This window comes from Anomaloglossus baeobatrachus, chromosome 7, assembly GCF_048569485.1.
Source record: "Anomaloglossus baeobatrachus isolate aAnoBae1 chromosome 7, aAnoBae1.hap1, whole genome shotgun sequence".
In the NCBI taxonomy this organism is placed as follows: Eukaryota; Metazoa; Chordata; class Amphibia; order Anura; family Aromobatidae; genus Anomaloglossus; species Anomaloglossus baeobatrachus.
In genome coordinates, this window is record NC_134359.1 from 131,797,404 (window position 1) to 131,817,757 (window position 20,354).

The following is a 20,354-nucleotide window of genomic DNA, read 5'->3' on the forward strand; positions in this document are numbered from 1 at the left end:
TTGGATCTCTAGCTTGTGGCGGTGGCTGTATATCCTCTCTGGGTGGACGGTTGCCTTCAATCGGGACTTGGTTGTTAGGAAACCCCTGGGGTTCTTGTCACACTCAGATTTGACTATTGACGGTGGCTCCAAGTCTGGTCGGGGTCCGATGGCCCTGCCTGTGTGCTTAGCTTCACTATGTTCCCCGGTCCGGTACCAGCGGGCCGACGCCCGACCCCATTCCTTACGGCTCTGCGGAGTTCCACTAACTCCTGCAGACGGCCACCACTGTCTGCCAACCTAGCTGTTAGTGTCTGGGCTCCAACCCACAAACCCAAGTGTTCACTCCTCTCTCTTTCACCTCCAAGACTGAACTGTCACTTTTCCCGCCTCCAGGCCTGTGAAATCCTCGGTGGGTGGGGCCAACTGCCTGGCTCCGCCCCACCTGGTGTGGATATCAGACTCTGGAGGGAGGCAACAAGGGTTTTGTGTCTGGCTGCTGTAACTGCCTAGTGTGGGGGTGTGTATGTTGGTATGTTTGTGACTACCTGGCTAGTCCAGGGCGTCACAGAAGCAGTGGTGGCGTTACCGAGAAGATTCACGCTTCTGTGTTTACTGACAGAAGGAATCCTCTTCCTGTACATGTCACTTTACTACCCACCCCTTGCATTTATAGCTGCGTTTTTAGTAATAAAAACGCACTAAAACGTAGCTATATTTGCAATTTGCTGTTTTCATTGCGTTTTTGAACATCTCATTGAACTCAATGGGTGGAAAATGCAGTGAAAAACGCAAAAATAATTGACATGCTGCGTTTTTGTGGGCACCACAAAAACGCAGCTAAAAAAAACCGCTGTGTGCAGACAGCAAAAATGAAAACTCATAGACTTTGCTGGGGAAGCAAAGTCATGCAGTTTTCTGAGCAAAAACGCACCCGAAAAAAGCGCAAAAACACCGCGAAAAACGCACTGTGTGAACTTACCTTAACAGTCTGCTCTCCTTATCTACATATCTCACAATGGTAATGTCCCCTTTTATTTAAAATAAGGTTCAGAAGCAGATTCTCAGGGCGATCTGTGTCTGATTCATATATCTTAATAGCTCATTTACATGTTAAGAAAAAATGGATTTTTTTGGAATGAGACATTGCATCACAGATATCAAGGTATCACTTTATTCAGCTTTCTATAATGTACTTGCACATATAATTGGCTTAGGGTGGTTTCACACATCCGGCATTTCTCCGGATTGCTGGATCCGGCACACTCCAGTACAGTGCAATACAGTACAATGACATCACAGCAAGCTTCGGATACATGCTGTCATGTGACCGGAGCATGGGACCAGAGCTTTCCCCTGACGAAGCTGTCCTCAGCGATACGCGTGGGGCTATCCCACGTTTCCCCCATGGGTATTACTATGAGCTCCTTGTCCTGCCTACAGGTTGAATGCATTGTTGCCTTTATGAGAGTGCTGGATTGTTGAGCCATTTACATTTGTTTTGCCTGCTTTATATTGTCTGTGATTAACTAGTGCTGCAGTCACTTTTTCACATATTGGGTTCACAATGTTTTTGCATTGGGGCATTTTGCAGTGTATGTTTAGCTGATTCACTTACCCTAGAACATCTTGCAGGGTTGTGGCTCTGATTATTCGACAGCTCGCCATCACTTTAACCTCACATCCTTGTGGGCAGCAGGACTCCTTTTCAGCAATACGGATCTCACTGATATTGTGACTCATTTATATGTTGACAAACATGCATTATATGTATTATTTCAATTGCATACATTTATAGAGGTCTTTCTACTGCATTATTATGTGACAATAGTTACACCTTTTTGTATCTCTTTGCATATTTGCACATAGTCATACCCTTTTTTTGTCATCTATGGGAAACGTGGAATTGATGTTACATGTTTTTTAATTAATTTTAATAATTTATTGTGTGTTTTTGGATTGCTAAATAAATATTGTTAATGATCAAGGGCCACGGTCATATTGCTTCATTCTCTGGATTGCTCGTCCATTGTGCATGAGCTTTCTTCTCCCCTTGTATGATTGGGACCAGAGCTTGCCGCGATTCCATTGTACTGTATTGCACTGTACTGGAGTGTGCTGTATTTGGCAATCCGGCGAAATGCTGGATGTGTGAAACCACCCTTAGTTGATTCAACTGAAAAGTGGTTGTTGGTGCCTCACAGCAAAGGTTTTTTGCTGAAAATAAAATTTCTAAGCATTCGGGTGCCCAGATCTCCTGAAGTAGCATTTCTTTGTGATTAATGCCTTATTGAAACTTCAAAGTACTTATGGTAAAATGTTTGTTACTCTAAAAATAATGCAACTAGTACTAGTACAATATACTTTAACACCATAATATTCAAAAGCCAAAAGGATAGTCAAGAAAAGTAAGGAACATCTGCTTGGCTTGAGATCAGTGCAATAAAGATTACCATTTTATTGATGCACATTAATCAGCAACTAGTTCACAGCTTATAATCATCCAAAAGCAAATAAACATTGCACATGTGACGCCACCTGGCTGACATAAGCGAGCACATGGCAGGTGGGTGACACATGAAGGGTAATTCTCAGTAACACTCTACAAAAATATCAATGCAATTACAGTTTGAAAGTGGCGGTAAGCTACACCAGGTACAACCTGGTATAGCTCAGTAGTGACACCGCTATCTATGACTTGGGGAATATGTCACACCACACTATAATTAGGTTAGCGGTATTAGTAGGAATGTGTAATGTGTGCACAACTGCTGTATCTTAGGAATGAGGATAGCTATTTTCCATGAAAATGTTAAACGTCATAGAGTAGGAGGCAAAATTTCCACTCTAACAGGAATGGAAATGTTACCATTGTAATATCTGAAGTTGATAAATACACTTATTTAAGATTTACCAATTACCAGTACCATTTAGACATTTTCCTTACCATGTTTAAGGGGTACTTTGTACGTTGCGACAAAGTACCCCTTGCTGATGCTGCGATGCCGAGCGCGATAGTCCCCGCCCCCGTCGCAGCAGCGATATCTTGTGATATCTGCCGTAGCGAACATTATCGCTACGGCAGCTTCACATGCACTCACCTGTCCTGCGACGTCGCTCTGGCCGGCGGCTCGCTTCCTTCCTAAGGGGGCGGGTCGTGCGGCGTCACAGCGATGTCACACGGCAGGCGGCCAATAGCAGCGGAGGGGCGGAGATGAGCAAAATGTAAACATTCCCGCCCACCTCTTACCATCCGCATTGCAGCCGGGACGCAGGTAGGAGATGTTCCTCACTCCTGCGGCTTCACACACAGCGATGTGTGCTGCCGCAAGAACGAGGAACTACATCGTACCTGTCGCTGCACCGGCATTATGGAAATGTCGGACCCTACACCGATGATATGATATCGACGCTTTTGCGCTTTTTAATCGTATCAAAAAGGATTTGCACACTACGATATCGACTTCGACGACGGATGTGCGTCACTTTCGATTTGACCCCACCGACTTTGCACCTGCCATGTCGTAGTGTGCAAAGCCCGCCTAACAGAGGGCATCAAGAATTCTTTTAGGATCTTTTTGTTTCTTTTGTGCCTCACAAATGTTTCTGTTATCCAAGCTGCTCAAATTTTGGTTTGCTTAGCCGTAAAACCTTTCTTCAATCATGGTGTGTCCAATTTCTCTTTTATTTTTAATAATTTTCTTTTATCTCAGATATAGCTTTTTTTTAGAAGTTCTTTGAAACTTAGCCGATGTGATAAATGGCTCAAAATCAGACAGATAGCTGAGGGTCTTAGGTGTTTGTTTCTTAAAACTAATGATACGTCACTGACCCCGGTAGGTCAATCCAGTTTCCATAAGGCTAAAAAATACTTATCCATTACAGCAAAGATTTGAACGTTTTATTCAAACAGTTGATGTGCGGGTCTTATCCTATGTAAGCCTTTCTGTCCTCTACCTCGATGCTTGGACACAGGAATAGATTGCAGGCACCATGTCGCATTTGCAGGGGCCCCTAAGGTACCTAAACAGCAGAAACCCCCACAAATTACCCTATTTTGGAAACTAGACCCCAGGTATAATGAGCATTTTAAACCCACAGATAATTCACAAAATTTGATAACATTAGGACATTTGTATTGAAAATTTTCATTGTTTTCAATTTGGTGCTTTAACACTAATTTTCTCACTTTTACAAGAAGTAGCACTAAAAAGTGGACCCCACAATTTACTACTCACTCTCTTATGAGTGTGATGATAACCCACGTGTAGTCAACAAGATCTGTTTGGGCAAACAGGAGGGTTCAGAACTGAGGAAGCAATATTTGAATTTTGGAACACAACTTTGGTTCTATTTTGAATAGAAAATCATATGTGCATAGTCTGTGTGATTTAAGAGCAACATACGACCCCTATAAATGTGTTTGTTTATTTAAAATTATATCCTCTAATGTATTTAGGAAAGCGCTCAAAAGTTTGATACTACAATTTTTTATGCAGTTAATGCAACACAAGTTTGAAAAATTACACATTTTGTTTACTCATAAATCTTTTTCTTCTGAAGAATGCATCTCAAATTTTATTGTACTTATTTTTCAGTATTCAGAAATACATCCAATATGGCACCAATGTGGGTACTGGACACATACATGTGCCTATAGTAGATGATGCACGATTTGGTCTTTAGGGTAAAATTGAAGGAATTCCAGGTCCCATTCAAAGCTTATACTGACATTGAGCTACCCAACAAGAAAAGCCTTCCATGAATTATTACTCATCAAGGGTGGCATGCCTTTAACCTCTTTACAACTAAGGACATACTGGTACGTGATCGGTGATCCGCCTGCACCAGGTAACCTTTTACATCGCGCTGTTATACACTGACAGCACAATTTAAATGGCCGCAGCAGGGATTGCACTATTCCCCGCCGCCATCGGCGGCCCCATGACACGATCACGGGGTGCCAATGTGTTGCCATGGTAGCAGCTGATGACCCCTGATGCTGCCGTGACTCACTTCCTGTGAGAGCTGATAGAGTGCCGGCTCTCACAGGAGCGCTGCAATGATGCTGCTCTGATCAGCAGAAAAGAACAAGCGATCGGACACTGCAGTGATAAAATTCTCTAGGGAAACTAGTAAAATAAATAAAAAATGTAAAAAAAAAAGTTTAAAAAAAAATAAAAACCCTAAAAGTTCAAATCACCTCCCTTTCGCCCCATTGAAAATAAAACAGTTAAAAAAATAAAAAATATACAGATATTTGGTATTGCCACTTCAGGAAATGCCTGATATATCAAAATTTAAAATCAATTAATCTGATTGGTACACGATGTGGTGAGAAAAAAATTCCAAAGGCCAAAATTACGTTTTTTGGTCGCTGCAAATTTTTTTAAAATACAACAACAGGCGATCAAAACATAACATCTACACAAAAATAGAATGATTAAAAACATCAGCTCAAGACAAAAAATAAGCCATCACTGAGCCCCAGATCCCGAAAAATGAAAATGCTACGGGTCTCAGAAAAAGGCGACAAAAGTGCAATTCTGTTTTTGAACAAACGTCTGATTTTTTTTTTTCACCCCTTAGATAAAAGTAAAAGTATACATGTTTGGTATCTACAAACTCATACCGATGTGAGGCATCATACTAACAGGTGACTTGTACTATATATTGAACACAGTAAATAAAAGACCCCAAAAACAATTGTGCAATTGCACTTTTTTTGCAATTTCGCTGCACTTGGAATTTGTTTAGCATTACCCAGTACACTATATGGTAAAACTAATGGTTTCTTTCAAAAGTACAATTCGTCCTGCAAAAAAATAAGCCCTCATATGGGAAGATTGATAGAAAAAAAAAAGGTATGGCTCTCAGAAGAAGGGGAGCGAAAAAATGAAAGGGAAAAATGGAAAATCGCCTGGGGGTGATGTGTTTAATTTAACAAAAACTTGTTCAAGGCAAATGGGAACATGGTAATCAACTTGACAAAACTACAAGTATAAAGGCTTTACACTTAAGAATTTAGTCAGCCAAATTTATTTGCCCATCTCTAGTGCCTTTTCGTGACCAATGCCAACTGGGGGCAGATGTTTGTTTAAAAATGTATGATCTGTGTTAGATCTTTTTGGACGCTTCCAGGTACTATTGCTGAAAAGCTGTTTACACTGAATGACCTATCTGCATCCTATCAAGGGAAGCCAAGACCTAGGTCACCGATTACTGCAGGGATTGATAATTTTACTTGACTTTGAAGAATATCTGAGAATGTTGCATCCGTAATATGCTTTGTCCAGTCTTCATACTGTCACTTGCTAAAGCATAACTTGTAGTATACTTCCTATAAGGCCTGAAACACACATCCATTAAACACGTGCGTGTTTGTCCCGTTTCCGTATGTACCGGAGACACGGCCAAACATGCACCAATGTTAATCTATCATTGAGGTCACACGTGCGTGATTCCATAAGGTCTGTGTGTCCGTGATCCGTATGTGTTTCCGTTTTGCACGGAAGCATGTCCGTTTTCAGCACGGAACACGCACACACGGACCCCATGAAAGTCAATGGGTATGTGCGCACAATAACGTGACACGGATGCATCCCTGTATGCTCCGTGTACGTTTTGTGCTTTTTTCTAGCGATGTCGGTCATTCTTTCTTTTTCTGTCTATGTCGGTCAATCTCCCTCAGTCCGTCAGTCGGTCTCTCTGTCTGTCTGTCAGTCGGTCTCTCTGTCTTTCTGTCCCTCTCTCACAGTCTGTCAGTGAGTCTCCTCCCTCTCTCATACTCACCGTTCCTCGATCACCGGCGCGGCGCTGCACGGCTGTTCAATAAACTCCGACGGCTTTTACTATTTTGAAAACGCCGGCCGCTCATTATTCAATCTCGTATTCCCTGCTTTCCCCGCCCACCGGCGCCTATGATTAGTTGCAGTGAGACACGCCCCCACGCTGAGTGACAGCTGTCTCACTGCAACCAATCACAGCCGCCGGTGGGCGGGTCTATACTGTGCATTAAAAAAATAAATAAATAATTAAAAAAAAGCGACGTGCGGTTCCCCACATTTTGATACCAGCCAGGGTAAAGTCACATGACTGAAGGCTGGTATTCTCAGGATGGGGAGCTCCACGTTATGGGGAACCCCCCAGCCTAACAATATCAGCCAGCAGCCGCCCAGAATTGCTGCATACAATAGATGCGACAGTTCTGGGACTCCGGGGTAATAAGGAGTTATTGGCAGCCCATAGCTGCCAATAAGTCCTAGATTAATCATTGCAGGCATCTATGAGACACCCCCAATGATTAATCTGTAAGTTACAGTAAATAAACACACACAGTGAAAAAATCCTTTATTTGAAATAATAAACACTACAAAAACCCCGCGTTCACCAATTTATTATGCCCCAAATACCCATCCATGTCCGGCGTAATCCATGGAGTTCCCGCGTCGCTTCCAGCTCTGCTACATGAAGGTGACAAGAGCTGCAGAAGAACACTGCCGCTCCTGACAGCTCCACGCAGCAACTGAGGTGAGTATCGCGATCAGCTGAGCTGCCACTCAGGTTACTCGCGGCCACCGCTGGATCCTCCACCTGTAACAGCAAGTCGCCCGAGTGACAGCGATGAAGTCACAGGTGAGTTGTGGTCACGGGGGGAGGATCCAGCTGGCCGCGGGTAACCTGAGTGACGGCAGCACTAATCGCGCTGCTCACTTCAGTCACTCAGGGGATTAGCGGTCACCGGTGAGTCCTTCACGGGTGACCGCTAATCAGTACGCGACACACAGAGCTGCGGGATGACAATGAAGTCGGATGAAGTTCACCCGAGTTCATTCTCAGCGCGCGTCGCTGTCTGCTGTCAGCCGACATGTAGCAGCTACATTTTACATCACACACGGACATTTCACACGGACAACACACACACACACGTCAGTTAAGTTTCACACGCACATACGGACATTCCACACACACACACGGCTAGCATACGCAGTTCACACAGATGCCACACGGACTATAAAAATGGACACAAAAACGGGACACGGACCCGAAAAACGGACGTAACACACGCGCGTGTTTTTTCATGGATGTGTGTTTCAGGCCTAAAACAGTAAATTATATTATAGATCTTTAAAGCTGTGATGCATCAACAAAAAGTCCTAAGGCAAGTGGAATGAAATGGGCACAAAAGCATATTCAGTCCCGTTAGTTCTTGTAGTGTTTTGTTTTAAATGCTATGACGTAACATCTGTTATTTTCATAAATTGCGAAATAGAAGTAATTGTAGTTCTTGTTCCTGGCTCATGTAACAGTCAAATTGTAGGCTTAATAGGTGTTTTCATATCTGAATTGCACACTTGTAATTCAAAGTAATCTACAATGAGGGCTATTAAGTGCAATTGACATTATCAAAGGCCATCAATGAAAGCTTCTGTGTTTATAACACTCATATGTGGCTTCATCCTCCACTTTGATAGAACATCTTATCTTGCTCAGTTTATATCCACACATTTATGAAGTCAAACATGTTTGTAGAGGGTTAGATATTTTATAGAAAATTTGATAGTGTTTTAAAAGTTGGGGGCTTGCCTAGGTTCAAGAAATATATAATACACAGTTAATGGGAAAGATTTTTCAAAATGAGAGGATCCGTCCTTCGGAGGGAAGAATGTGAAAGACTGTATAACCTATAACAGTCTAATTATTTTAGTATTTTGAAAATGGAAACTTGACACATCCTATAAAAGCAACTGAGATCCTTAGGCTTTGTGCCTTACATGCTGCATGTTTCATTCCTGTTAAGATACAGTATTTTAAACCAGATAAATCAATAACACAAGTTTAGACTCAGATCTGAAAAAGTTGTTTAGGATTAAAGTTTTTATTGGAAAAATAACCTTCACAATCCTGAGAATTGGGCTCTGAGCCCCATGAATTTGGCCCTGTTGCACTGTCTTAAAGGGAATCTGTCAGGTGATGTTGTAGTAAAATACTAATGTTATCTTTAAATAGGGCTTATGGAAACCTTTCAGGATCAGTAAGTTTTAAAGCTCTACCTTATCCTGTTATCCTGCTGTAAGCTCTGTCAAATTCAGTGTTTTGTGCACTTTAGTCAAGTGTATGTAAATACAACTTACATATTGGCTGCTGTCCCCACCCACCTCTCAGTGCATTCACTATCACTGCTTAGAGGTGGGAGGGAGATTGGGTGGGGGCAGTAGTGGAAATTCAGTTTAGATTTACAATCACTAATGCCAGCACTTAGAGGTGGGAAAAGGGAGCAGTGAATATGCAGTTTGTATTTGCATCTGCTTGAATATTTATTACACACACTGAATTCTAAGGAGCTTACAACAAGATAACAGAAAGAGGGAGAGCTATAAAAGCTACTTATTCTGAAATTACTCCTTAAGCCCTATTTAAAAATAACATTAGTATTGTACTACAAAATCCTTTGACAGGTTCCCTTAAAATGCATCGAATATGCTCGACTTACACTTTGGTCTAAAGGACTGCTGGAAATGCAACATTTCAGAAAAAAATTGCTTTAAAAATCTGACGAGACCATAGCCAAAGAGGAGACTAAACCATGTCCGCACGTACCTGGGCCTCTCCAGCGCTGCTAGAGATGATTGACCAGTCTATTGTGGGTGCGGAGCTTGCATAGTCTTGTCTCCAGCTATAGTCCCATTGGATATTTAAAAAGGTTCTCTCAGCTCTGCTGTGGAAATCATATGAAGAGACCAGAACAGATGGATGCAGGATGGAGGTGGTTTCAGCATCTGTTCTGGTCTCTTCATATCATTTCCCAGCAGCGCAGGAACAACTATGATTTTTCCTCCTCCATCTAAAAAGTAATTAAAAAGAAGGTATTCCTCTCTCTGTGCTGTGCTGTGTTGGGGAGAAATCACTGCAGTTCATCTCCTCCAGCTACCAGTGGGTTGCTAATTAGACAATAAGGGAAAACTGGAGAATTTGCAGGATATAAGTCACAAAATGGCCAGAAATACCCTTATTCCTCATGATCACGTAGGAAACCTTATTCTGAATAATTACTTGAAAGCACAATTATCCTTTCAAATATAATTTCTCTGAAATACTTAAAATATAATGAAAATGTGTGACATCGTTCTCTTAATTCTCTATCAACAAGAAGCTGCAGTATTAAGCAAGGGTCACATAAGCGTATAAATATTTTTTTTATTGGATAGCACTTACATCAATTTTATTCAGTTGTGCAGTGCTGATTAATATTTTTTTCTCATACTGCGAATTTTCCCATGCTGCAGTTTGATGGGTAAATCGGACAAGACTCACCCATTCAAGTCAATGAGTGCATGCAAATCATCGGCTTGCACTTGAATGACCTATGTAGTCTGATTTTGTGGAATCACAGAATGGATAAGATAGAGAATTTTTGATCTCCATCTTCTCCACACAGTGTGCTTCAATTCTGTTATCTGAGAGAATCGGGTCACACTATGCTGACACTCGGATCAAACTCTGATTGTAGTTTGATCAGTGCATCATTTGCATAATTGACCTGATTCTCTTGGATGAGAGAAAGAATCTACGGTCGTGTGACCCTGTCCTAAAAAATATACATTGATAACAGAGAGTAATAGAGGAAGGATCTAATATCCGTGCCAAGGACTCAATGGATCCAAGAAGAGATTAATGTTTCTTTTAATATCATGCACAGGTCCCGAGATTTGATGTTTTTCTGCCTGTTGTCCTGAAGAAGGGAGCTGCAACTCCTGAAACGCGTAGACCTGTGCATGATATTAAAAGAAACATTAATCTCTTCTTGGATCCATTGAGTCCTTGGCGCGGATATTAGACCCTTCCTCTATCACTCTCTGTTATCAGCTTTCCTTGGGGCTGCTGCCTGGACCCGGATTCTTACATGCCTATATAGTGGTTGTGACTGGCACAACCATCAGAGGTGAGTGTGATACTCCTTTTTACCCCCTTCCATTTTTGGGGTAAGACCCTATTGCGCTTTTGTTTTTCCACAGTTTCCTATCCAAAAAATATACATCGTAAGCCTTTAAGGCAACTGCTCTTCAGAATAGTGACTTCACTTGTATGTCTTCTATCCCTTAACATTTTCCCTTTAAACTTACAGATATATAAAGAACAACTGAATACACGTGTGGTTTTAGTCGCTGTGGAGACATGGACGGACAAGGACCGTATTACAATTGGTCCAGATCCAGTGAAGATGTTGCATGACTTCTCCAAATATCGACAGAATAACATCAAACAGCATGCCGATGCTGTGCACCTGTTGACGTATGTATCATATGATCTTTTTCTTTAAAAATCATAAAAGTGAAAGTCGCAGATAAATTTTCTAGAAGAAAGTGGAATATCTCCTGTACACCTTTTATATTCCTTATAGCAGATCTGCATAATACAGCTGTGCCATAAATGACAGTCAGTCTTCTGCTAACGAGTATGCATGAAGATACAGTATGTGGAGTCAGTGTTCTGGCAGAATATTCTGAACTCTACGGCAGTGAAAGCTGTGTACTTCTGATGAAAGACTATTATACAATTTCTTTTTGTCCATGTTTTGAGTGGTTTTGATCACAGCATTTTTTTTTTCTAAATTTCATTGTGGTTTTTGATGCAGTTTTTAAGCCAAAAACCAAAGGGGGGGCATCAGGAAGGAGAAGTATGAATCCTACTTAATATTTGACATTTCCTTTGAATCCATTTCTGGTTTTGGCTTTACAGTTGGCCAGATGCAGACTTAGATTAGACAGTCATAAAATGCGACAGATTTATCACGTTGGTGCATTCTGTCTGATAGATCTGGTCTAATTTTTCACCGTTAGGTTAAGTTCACACAACCATTTTCCCTTCCTTCCAAGAGTTTGATCAGAGTAGGATCAGTTTTTCTTGGAGATGGATAGGAAAAAAAAAGTTTCTCCACCTTCTCCATTATGTCAGTCCTTGAAAATCGGACTGTACTCTGATGTTTTCCAAGTGCAGTCCAATGATTTCTAGGGAGCCATAGAATTGCATTGTCCATTTGGATCAAAATTGGATATGTTACTGATTTGTTTTGCCCTCGGACCCTTCTGTCCAAGGAAGAAATCGGTCATGTGCACAGCCACATAGAACAACATGGGTCTGAGTGCTATCCGTGAATACCACGCATAGCACTCGGACAAGAAAATTGGTTATGTGCATGAGTTCTTAAGGTGGTTTCTAAAGTGGAACTTTACTTAAATAGGCTGTCTGTTATCATTAAGATCAATGTCTTATCTTGTCTTATCGTTTTTAAAATGTGTTTATTTGTATTCCTTATTAAGGAATGGAACTTTCCATTATAAAAGAAGCAGTATGAGTTTCTTTGGAGGAGTCTGTTCCATCTCTAGAGGTGTGGGAGTAAATGAGGTAATAAAAAGTAATCAAGTTTCATACTATTCAAAATTGATATTTACCAAGTTTTAGGTCCCTTTTTGACAGTCTTACCATGGCTGCTAACCTCCTCCTGATCTCCATCGGTAAATATATACCGGCACCCACAAATCATTCTAGCAAAATCTCCAATATGGCGCTCCTATCTACAGTTAGGTCCAGAAATATTTGGACAGTGACACAATTTTCGCGAGTTGGGCTCTGCATGCCACCACATTGGATTTGAAATGAAACCTCTACAACAGAATTCAAGTGCAGATTGTAACGTTTAATTTGAAGGTTTGAACAAAAATATCTGATAGAAATTGTAGGAATTGCACACATTTCTTTACAAACACTACACATTTTAGGAGGTCAAAAGTAATTGGACAAATAAACCAAACCCAAACAAAATATTTTTATTTTCAATATTTTGTTGCGAATCCTTTGGAGGCAATCACTGCCTGAAGTCTGGAACCCATGGACATCACCAAACGCTGGGTTTTCTCCTTCTTAATGCTTTGCCAGGCCTTTACAGCCGCAGCCTTCAGGTCTTGCTTGTTTGTGGGTCTTTCCGTCTTAAGTCTGGATTTGAGCAAGTGAAATGCATGCTCAATTGGGTTAAGATCTGTTGATTGACTTGGCCATTGCAGAATGTTCCACTTTTTTGCACTCATGAACTCCTGGGTAGCTTTGGCTGTATGCTTGGGGTCATTGTCCATCTGTACTATGAAGCGCCGTCCGATCAACTTTGCGGCATTTGGCTGAATCTGGGCTGAAAGTATATCCCGGTACACTTCAGAATTCATCCGGCTACTCTTGTCTGCTGTTATGTCATCAATAAACACAAGTGGCCCAGTGCCATTGAAAGCCATGCATGCCCATGCCATCACGTTGCCTCCACCATGTTTTACAGAGGATGTGGTGTGCCTTGGATCATGTGCCGTTCCCTTTCTTCTCCAAACTTTTTTCTTCCCATCATTCTGGTACAGGTTGATCTTTGTCTCATCTGTCCATAGAATACTTTTCCAGAACTGAGCTGGCTTCATGAGGTGTTTTTCAGCAAATTTAACTCTGGCCTGTCTATTTTTGGAATTGATGAATGGTTTGCATCTAGATGTGAACCCTTTGTATTTACTTTCATGGAGTCTTCTCTTTACTGTTGACTTAGAGACAGATACACCTACTTCACTGAGAGTGTTCTGGACTTCAGTTGATGTTGTGAACGGGTTCTTCTTCACCAAAGAAAGTATGCGGCGATCATCCACCACTGTTGTCATCCGTGGACGCCCAGGCCTTTTTGAGTTCCCAAGCTCACCAGTCAATTCCTTTTTTCTCAGAATGTACCCGACTGTTGATTTTGCTACTCCAAGCATGTCTGCTATCTCTCTGATGGATTTTTTCTTTTTTTTCAGCCTCAGGATGTTCTGCTTCACCTCAATTGAGAGTTCCATAGACCGCATGTTGTCTGGTCACAGCAACAGCTTCCAAATGCAAAACCACACACCTGTAATCAACCCCAGACCTTTTAACTACTTCATTGATTACAGGTTAACGAGGGAGACGCCTTCAGAGTTAATTGCAGCCCTTAGAGTCCCTTGTCCAATTACTTTTGGTCCCTTGAAAAAGAGGAGGATATGCATTACAGAGCTATGATTCCTAAACCCTTTCTCCGATTTGGATGTGAAAACTCTCATATTGCAGCTGGGAGTGTGCACTTTCAGCCCATATTATATATATAAGTGTATTTCTGAACATGTTTTTGTAAACAGCTAAAATAACAAAACTTGTGTCACTGTCCAAATATTTCTGGCCCTGACTGTATCTGAGCTTTGCACTGTGGCTTAAATGTAGTTTCTAACCACATATGGGTAATTGCCATAATCAGGTTAATTTGCACACAAACTATGTGGCCTATTTCTCTTATGAGCCCTTTTGAAAGTTAAAGTTGCTCCTAATGAAAAAATAGACATTTTTTAGAGCCGCACTGCCAGACAGTTAACTTCCAATTGTGTTTTTTATTATATTCTCAAAAGTAAATGAGTTATAAAGACATAACAAGTTTGTGAAACACGGGTCTTGCCGGTTTCTGCCATGCTGGTGGTAATAGCTTGTAGATCTACTGGTCTCAACATCATTGGATGAATACAGAGATACAGGAGCCATGACAGAGGGAGAATTCTTGATAATGACAAGTTTGTTCTAAATATCATAAATGCAATAAAGTTATGTTTTATCTGTTTTTACAGTTTTTATTTAAATTAAACTGAGTACCTCCTTCAGTTACATATGCTCCGCTAATTTTAGAATAGTTTTTATTTTTTTGCCCCTCCATTCCAAACTATGTCCCCTGGTGATAAAAGCACACCTTTTCTCCTCATCAATCTGGGGGTGTACCACAGAGCATCTCTTTGAGTCCGGCCATCATCTGAAGAGAACAGGCAAGTGCCCACAGAGAATCCTATGGTATACACCCAGTTGATTGAAAGGAAAATTTGCATTCTTTTGAAGGGGGGGAGGGGCATAACGTGGAACTGAGGGGCACAGATTAAATTTTAAAATGTTCAGTGAAAGGTCCTCTTTAATTATAATAGGATGTATTAGCTTGTTTAGTGGATGACACATGCACAAGAACTGTGCCAATGCTAATAGCAGTGAAAGCAAGCAATAATACTATCCTTCTTCCACAGTGGGAATCAGCTGTCTTCAATCCTGGATTCTTAATAACTTAATAGTGTCTATAGTGAACATGAAATCTAAGGAGTTTGACAGTTTTTCTTAAAATCATTAGCAAATTGCAATATTTTCTTCTATTCCATCACTATAAAACAATAATAAAAGTGAATCTATAAGTGATGTGTACTGCAATCCTAAAACGCAAAAATCTACTCTCCCTGAAAAAATAAGCACTCATATGGCCGGAGTCTTGTTAAAGAGGACCTTTCACCAAACTGGCCACATCATGGAATAGTGGCTGCTGAACCGAGTAAAGCGTTTTTACTTTTTTAATTTCTCATCTCCATTGTGTTTATAAAGTTTAGGCTATAATTTATGCTGTTATAGTTAGGTCCAAACATATTTTGGCACTGATACAAGTTTAGACATTTTAGCTATTTACCAATAAATATTCAAGATACAGTTATATCATCTATATGAGCTTAAAGTGCAGACTTTTGGCTTTAATTTAGGGTATTTGCATCCTAATTTGAGTAAAGGTTTAGAAACTACAGCTCTTTAATATGTAGCTGCCTCTTTTTCAAGGGACCAAAAGTAATTAGACAGTTATCTCATGCACTCTTCAATGGGCTGCATGGGCTATTTCCTCATTACTGCATCATCAGTTAAGCAGAAAAAAAGGTCTGGTACTGATTCCAAGTGTGGCAAAGAAAAAAAAGAAATCCATCAGAGAGATAGCAGAAATGTTAGTATTGGTCAAATCCACAGTTTGGTACATAGTTCAAAAAGTAGAGTGCACTGGTGAGCTTAGAAACTCAAAAAGGCTTGAAAGTCCACAGAATACCACAATGGTAAATGGATAATTTCCATGGTGAACAAAAACCCCTTCACAACATCTACTCAAGTGAAGAACACTCTCCAGGAAGTAGGATTTCCAGTTAAGTATACCATAAAGGGAAGACTTTATGGGAACAAATACAGAGGGTTCGCCACAAGATACAAACCATTAATCAGTCTTATAATAGAAATGCCAGATTAGACTTTGTCAAAAAACATCTAAAAAAGCCACCCAGTTCTGGAAAAGCATTTTCTGGACAGATGAAACTAAGATTAACCTGCACTAAAATGATGTGAAGAAGACAGTGACAAATGGGCAGGCTTTGTAGAAAAAATGGTTGCACTTTCTAAACGTTTGACAGGATATTTTTGTTCAACACCTTTAATTAAATCTGAAAATCTACATTTCAGTTGCATCTCAGTTGTTTCATTTTACATAAATTCTAAAGATTTGGTAACCTAAATATTCTGGACCTAACTGTAGTTCAACTGGGTGTTGCCAGAAATTTGTTTCTGGAAGCATGGACTTCTTTCCTAACCATATGCAAGCATCGTCATTCAGGGTTGAAAAGAACACTCCCTTCTCTCCTCACTGATCTCTGTGGCTACTGTGTAGAGATGCAGCTAATCTGAGTTCTGTATCATTGCCAACCCTTACATAGCTCATTTCACAGTGCTGCCAACTTTCACTCCCTCTGCGACATAACAACTGGAAGTGTTTCTAATGATACATAATCCAGCCATGCTGTATCGCTACACAGTACACAATAGCTGCAGACATCAATGAAGAGGATGTGTTCTTTCCTCCTCTGAATAATGCTTCTTATGATTGATCAACCTCATGCAGGAGAAGTACACGCCACCAAAGACAAATCTCTGGTCACACCCAGTTCAATTGTAACTTAAATTATAATGTCAACTTTACAAACTGATATCACTGCAACAGAGAAATTACAAATCTAATCACTGTTTCCCCATGTGGGCAGTTTAACATGGTCAAACTGGTGACGGGTGCTCTTTAAATCTATATTCATTTGCGTTGCACTGTATTTTATTTTGCTAATTTTGCACCCACAATTTTGTCACAAACGCTCAGGTACAATATAACAAAGCCACATTTCACATATGAAAAAAAGATCAGGCACTAAATACCTGTATATTATCTATCTATCTATCTATCTATCTAGAGTATATATTTGCAATAGAAAACAATAATTTTGCATTATATTGATACAAACTAATTGTCATACATTTATGCCACAGTACGGGTTTTTGATGGCCATGGCCCAGCAACTGGCTCAGAGTTTAGCTCAGAACCTTGGTATACAGTGGGAACCAGCCTCCAGGAAGATGAAGCCAAGTAAGTATGACAAGGAGGACAAGAACTCTAGAAGTACATATAGAGAGGCTTTACTTTTCGTCACAGTGGTTCTTACTCTTATATATATTTGTCTTTCTGGTTCTAACATAACGTAAATGTATATAAACTATGTGATTTGTTATCTTTCTTGTAATCTAAGAATGTAAACTTTTATAAAGATTAACATTTTAGTAATTTTACCTTAGTTATTTATTACAATACTATGTCCTCCAAGAAAACCAAACATTATTGCTAGTTATAATAATAGATTGTAGAGCAGCTCAGATGTCTTTTATTAATATAAGAAATAAGGGAATAAATGAAATGGGCTAATATTATCCAATGTTATATAGTGATGATGTTTTCTTTTTTCACTACAATACATTTCCGCCTCTTACTATCGATATTCTTTTAGAAGAATGTGACTGTACAGAGAACTTTGGTGGATGTATTATGGAGGAAACTGGGTATGTATGCTTGTGAAAAAATCTTCTATAATACGGCATTTTAGAGTGCCTAGGTTTTTGTATATTTTATTGTTGAATGCTGTAAATAGAAAAAGATGAAAGTATTGTACCTGATTTACCTATAGATATACCCACTCATGTCATTCCCTGCTCGTCAACCCACCACTGTATACGTGTTACTCTCCGTGTTACTCTCATTATATAATGAGTCACTTTAATCTATGGTCCTAGTTACAGGGGTTTTCCAGAACTTTAAAAATACATTTCCTTTGTGTGCTAAAAACTATCAGTCAGGTAGTTGCTAACAGAGACAAGTACCTGCCCATTGTACCTACTGGAACATTCTACCTACCTGACCACCCTGGAACGCAGCGGTCATTGCTTATTTTTTTCCACTTCTTCTTCTGCCATCATCATGCTGATTTACAGCTGGATTCCCACAGTTAGGCAGCAGGGAGCAGCTGTCAATCAGCATGACGTCGTCAGTCACTCCCCGTCAACAGAGCAGAATGGAAAAGAAGCTGCTGCTCTGTCAATTTGTCATCAACGGAATGGAATGAATCGCTGGAAGGAGCGGTCAGTGACTGCTCTGTCCCGGCAGAGAATGATTCCGGAACAGACAGGTAGTTAGCAACTACCTGCTTGTGAGTTCTTAGGCACATTGTAAAAGAAAAAAAGTACTGGATATCTCCTTTAATTGACAGGAACTGGTTATATATGTGCTTTTGTATTCGTATTTACTTTACATGCATATACAGTATAATATAGCTTTATGCAGTGAGCAATTTTTTGACTATTACTTATTAACTTTATAAACTTTAATATCTCTACACATACACCAGACTGTACATACACAAGTGCATCTCAATAAATTAGAATATGCTCAAAATATTACTTTATTTCAGTAATTCAATACAAAAAGGAAATACATATATTATATACAGTCATTACACACAGAGTGATCTATTTCAAGTGTTTATTTCTGTTAATGTTGATGATTATGGATTACAGCCAATGAAACAACATAAGTCATTATCTCAGAAAATTAAAATAATTACCACAAAACACTTCCAAAGGCTTCCTAAGCGTTTAAAGTGGTCCTTTAGTCTGGTTCAGTAGGCTACACAATCATGGGGAAGACTGCTGACTTGACAGATGTCCAGAAGGCAGTCATTGACACACTCCACAAGGAGGGTAAGCCACAAAAGGTTATTGCTGAAGAAGCTAACAGTTCACAGAGTGCTATATCCAAGCATATTAATGGAAAGTTGCATCTGCTGGTGTAAGCCCACTGGACTTTATCAAGACCAAAGTCAGTGCAGCCGTCTACCAGGACGTTTTAGAGCACTTCATGCTTCCCTCTGCAGACAAGCTTTTTGGAGATTGAAAATTAATTTTCCAGCAGGACTTGGCACCTGTCCACACTACCAGAAGTACCAATACTTGGTTTAATAACCACAGTATCACTGTGCTTGATTGGCCAGCAAACTCACCTGACCTAACCCCCATAGAGCATCTATGGGGTATCGTCAAGAGGAAGATGAGACACCAGACCCAACAATGCAGATGAGCTGAAGGCTGCTATCAACGCAACCTGGGCTTCCATAACACCTCAGCAGTGCCACAGGCTGATCACCTCCATGCCACGCCGCACTGATGCAGTAATTCATGTAAAAGGACCCCGACCAAGTATTGAGTGCATTTACTGTACAGACTTTTCAGTAGGCGCCAACATTTCTGAGTTTCAAATCATTTTTTCAGTTGGTCTTATATAATATTCTAATTTCTGAGATAATGACTTTTGGGTTTTCATTGGCTGTAAGCCATAATCATCAACATTAACAGAAATAAACACTTGAAATAGATCACTCTGTGTGTAATGACTCTATAAAATATATACAAATAGATCACTCTGTGTGTAATGACTCTATAATATGTGTTTCCTTTTTGTATTGAATTACTGAAATAAATTAACTTTTTGAGGATATTCTAATTTATTGAGATGCACTTGTAAGTATATATAAGGATATTTTTTCAAAGGTATTAATTTCTTTTGTCCTGTAGTGTGTACCATTCTCGAAGATTTTCTAAGTGCAGTGTTGCTGAGTTTAAGGAATTCCTTTCCCGTGGAGGAGGATTATGTCTTTTTAATAGACCAACAAAGGTACATTAAGATTTTCAGTGTACAGTTGCTTATTTTTTCCATATGTTGTATTCTCAGCATTCGAGATCAAACATTGTCATTTATATAGAAAAGTCAAAGATCCCTCCCCATGAATTTCCACAATGTAAATGGAAACTCCAATCTGAAATAGTCATATCAGAGGTTTTTTAAAGAGACAATAAAAAGGATTGTTCCCTTTCAAATATAACTTTTCCCTCAATGCATTTTGTTTAAAAAAAATCAAATATATATATATATATATATATATATATATATATATATATATATATATACACACATACAGTGTATGTGTGTGTGTATATATATATATATATATATGTACTGTGTATTTTTATACAGTATGCATATATATACTGTATATATTTGTACCAAACATCAGCCGTATATAAACAGCCAAAAATGTGAAGTGACAACATCAAACGTTTAAAAACAACTTCTATCA

General features: G+C 39.8%; 1 protein-coding gene across 3 annotated transcripts in view; it reads left to right on the top strand.

Annotated features, from left to right (window-relative positions):
• The window catches only part of ADAM23 (ADAM metallopeptidase domain 23), a 414,934-nt gene that overhangs the window by 292,058 nt on the left and 102,522 nt on the right, over nt 1–20,354 (top strand). For 2 of the 3 annotated variants that reach the window (XM_075317711.1, XM_075317713.1), the window contains exons 11-15: nt 11,105–11,271; nt 12,300–12,384; nt 17,164–17,260; nt 17,676–17,727; nt 19,792–19,891. In XM_075317711.1, the coding sequence (XP_075173826.1) occupies nt 11,105–11,271; nt 12,300–12,384; nt 17,164–17,260; nt 17,676–17,727; nt 19,792–19,891 (501 nt within the window). The remainder of the gene's footprint in view (nt 1–11,104; nt 11,272–12,299; nt 12,385–17,163; nt 17,261–17,675; nt 17,728–19,791; nt 19,892–20,354) is intronic. The other variant, XM_075317712.1, reaches the window with a different exon arrangement.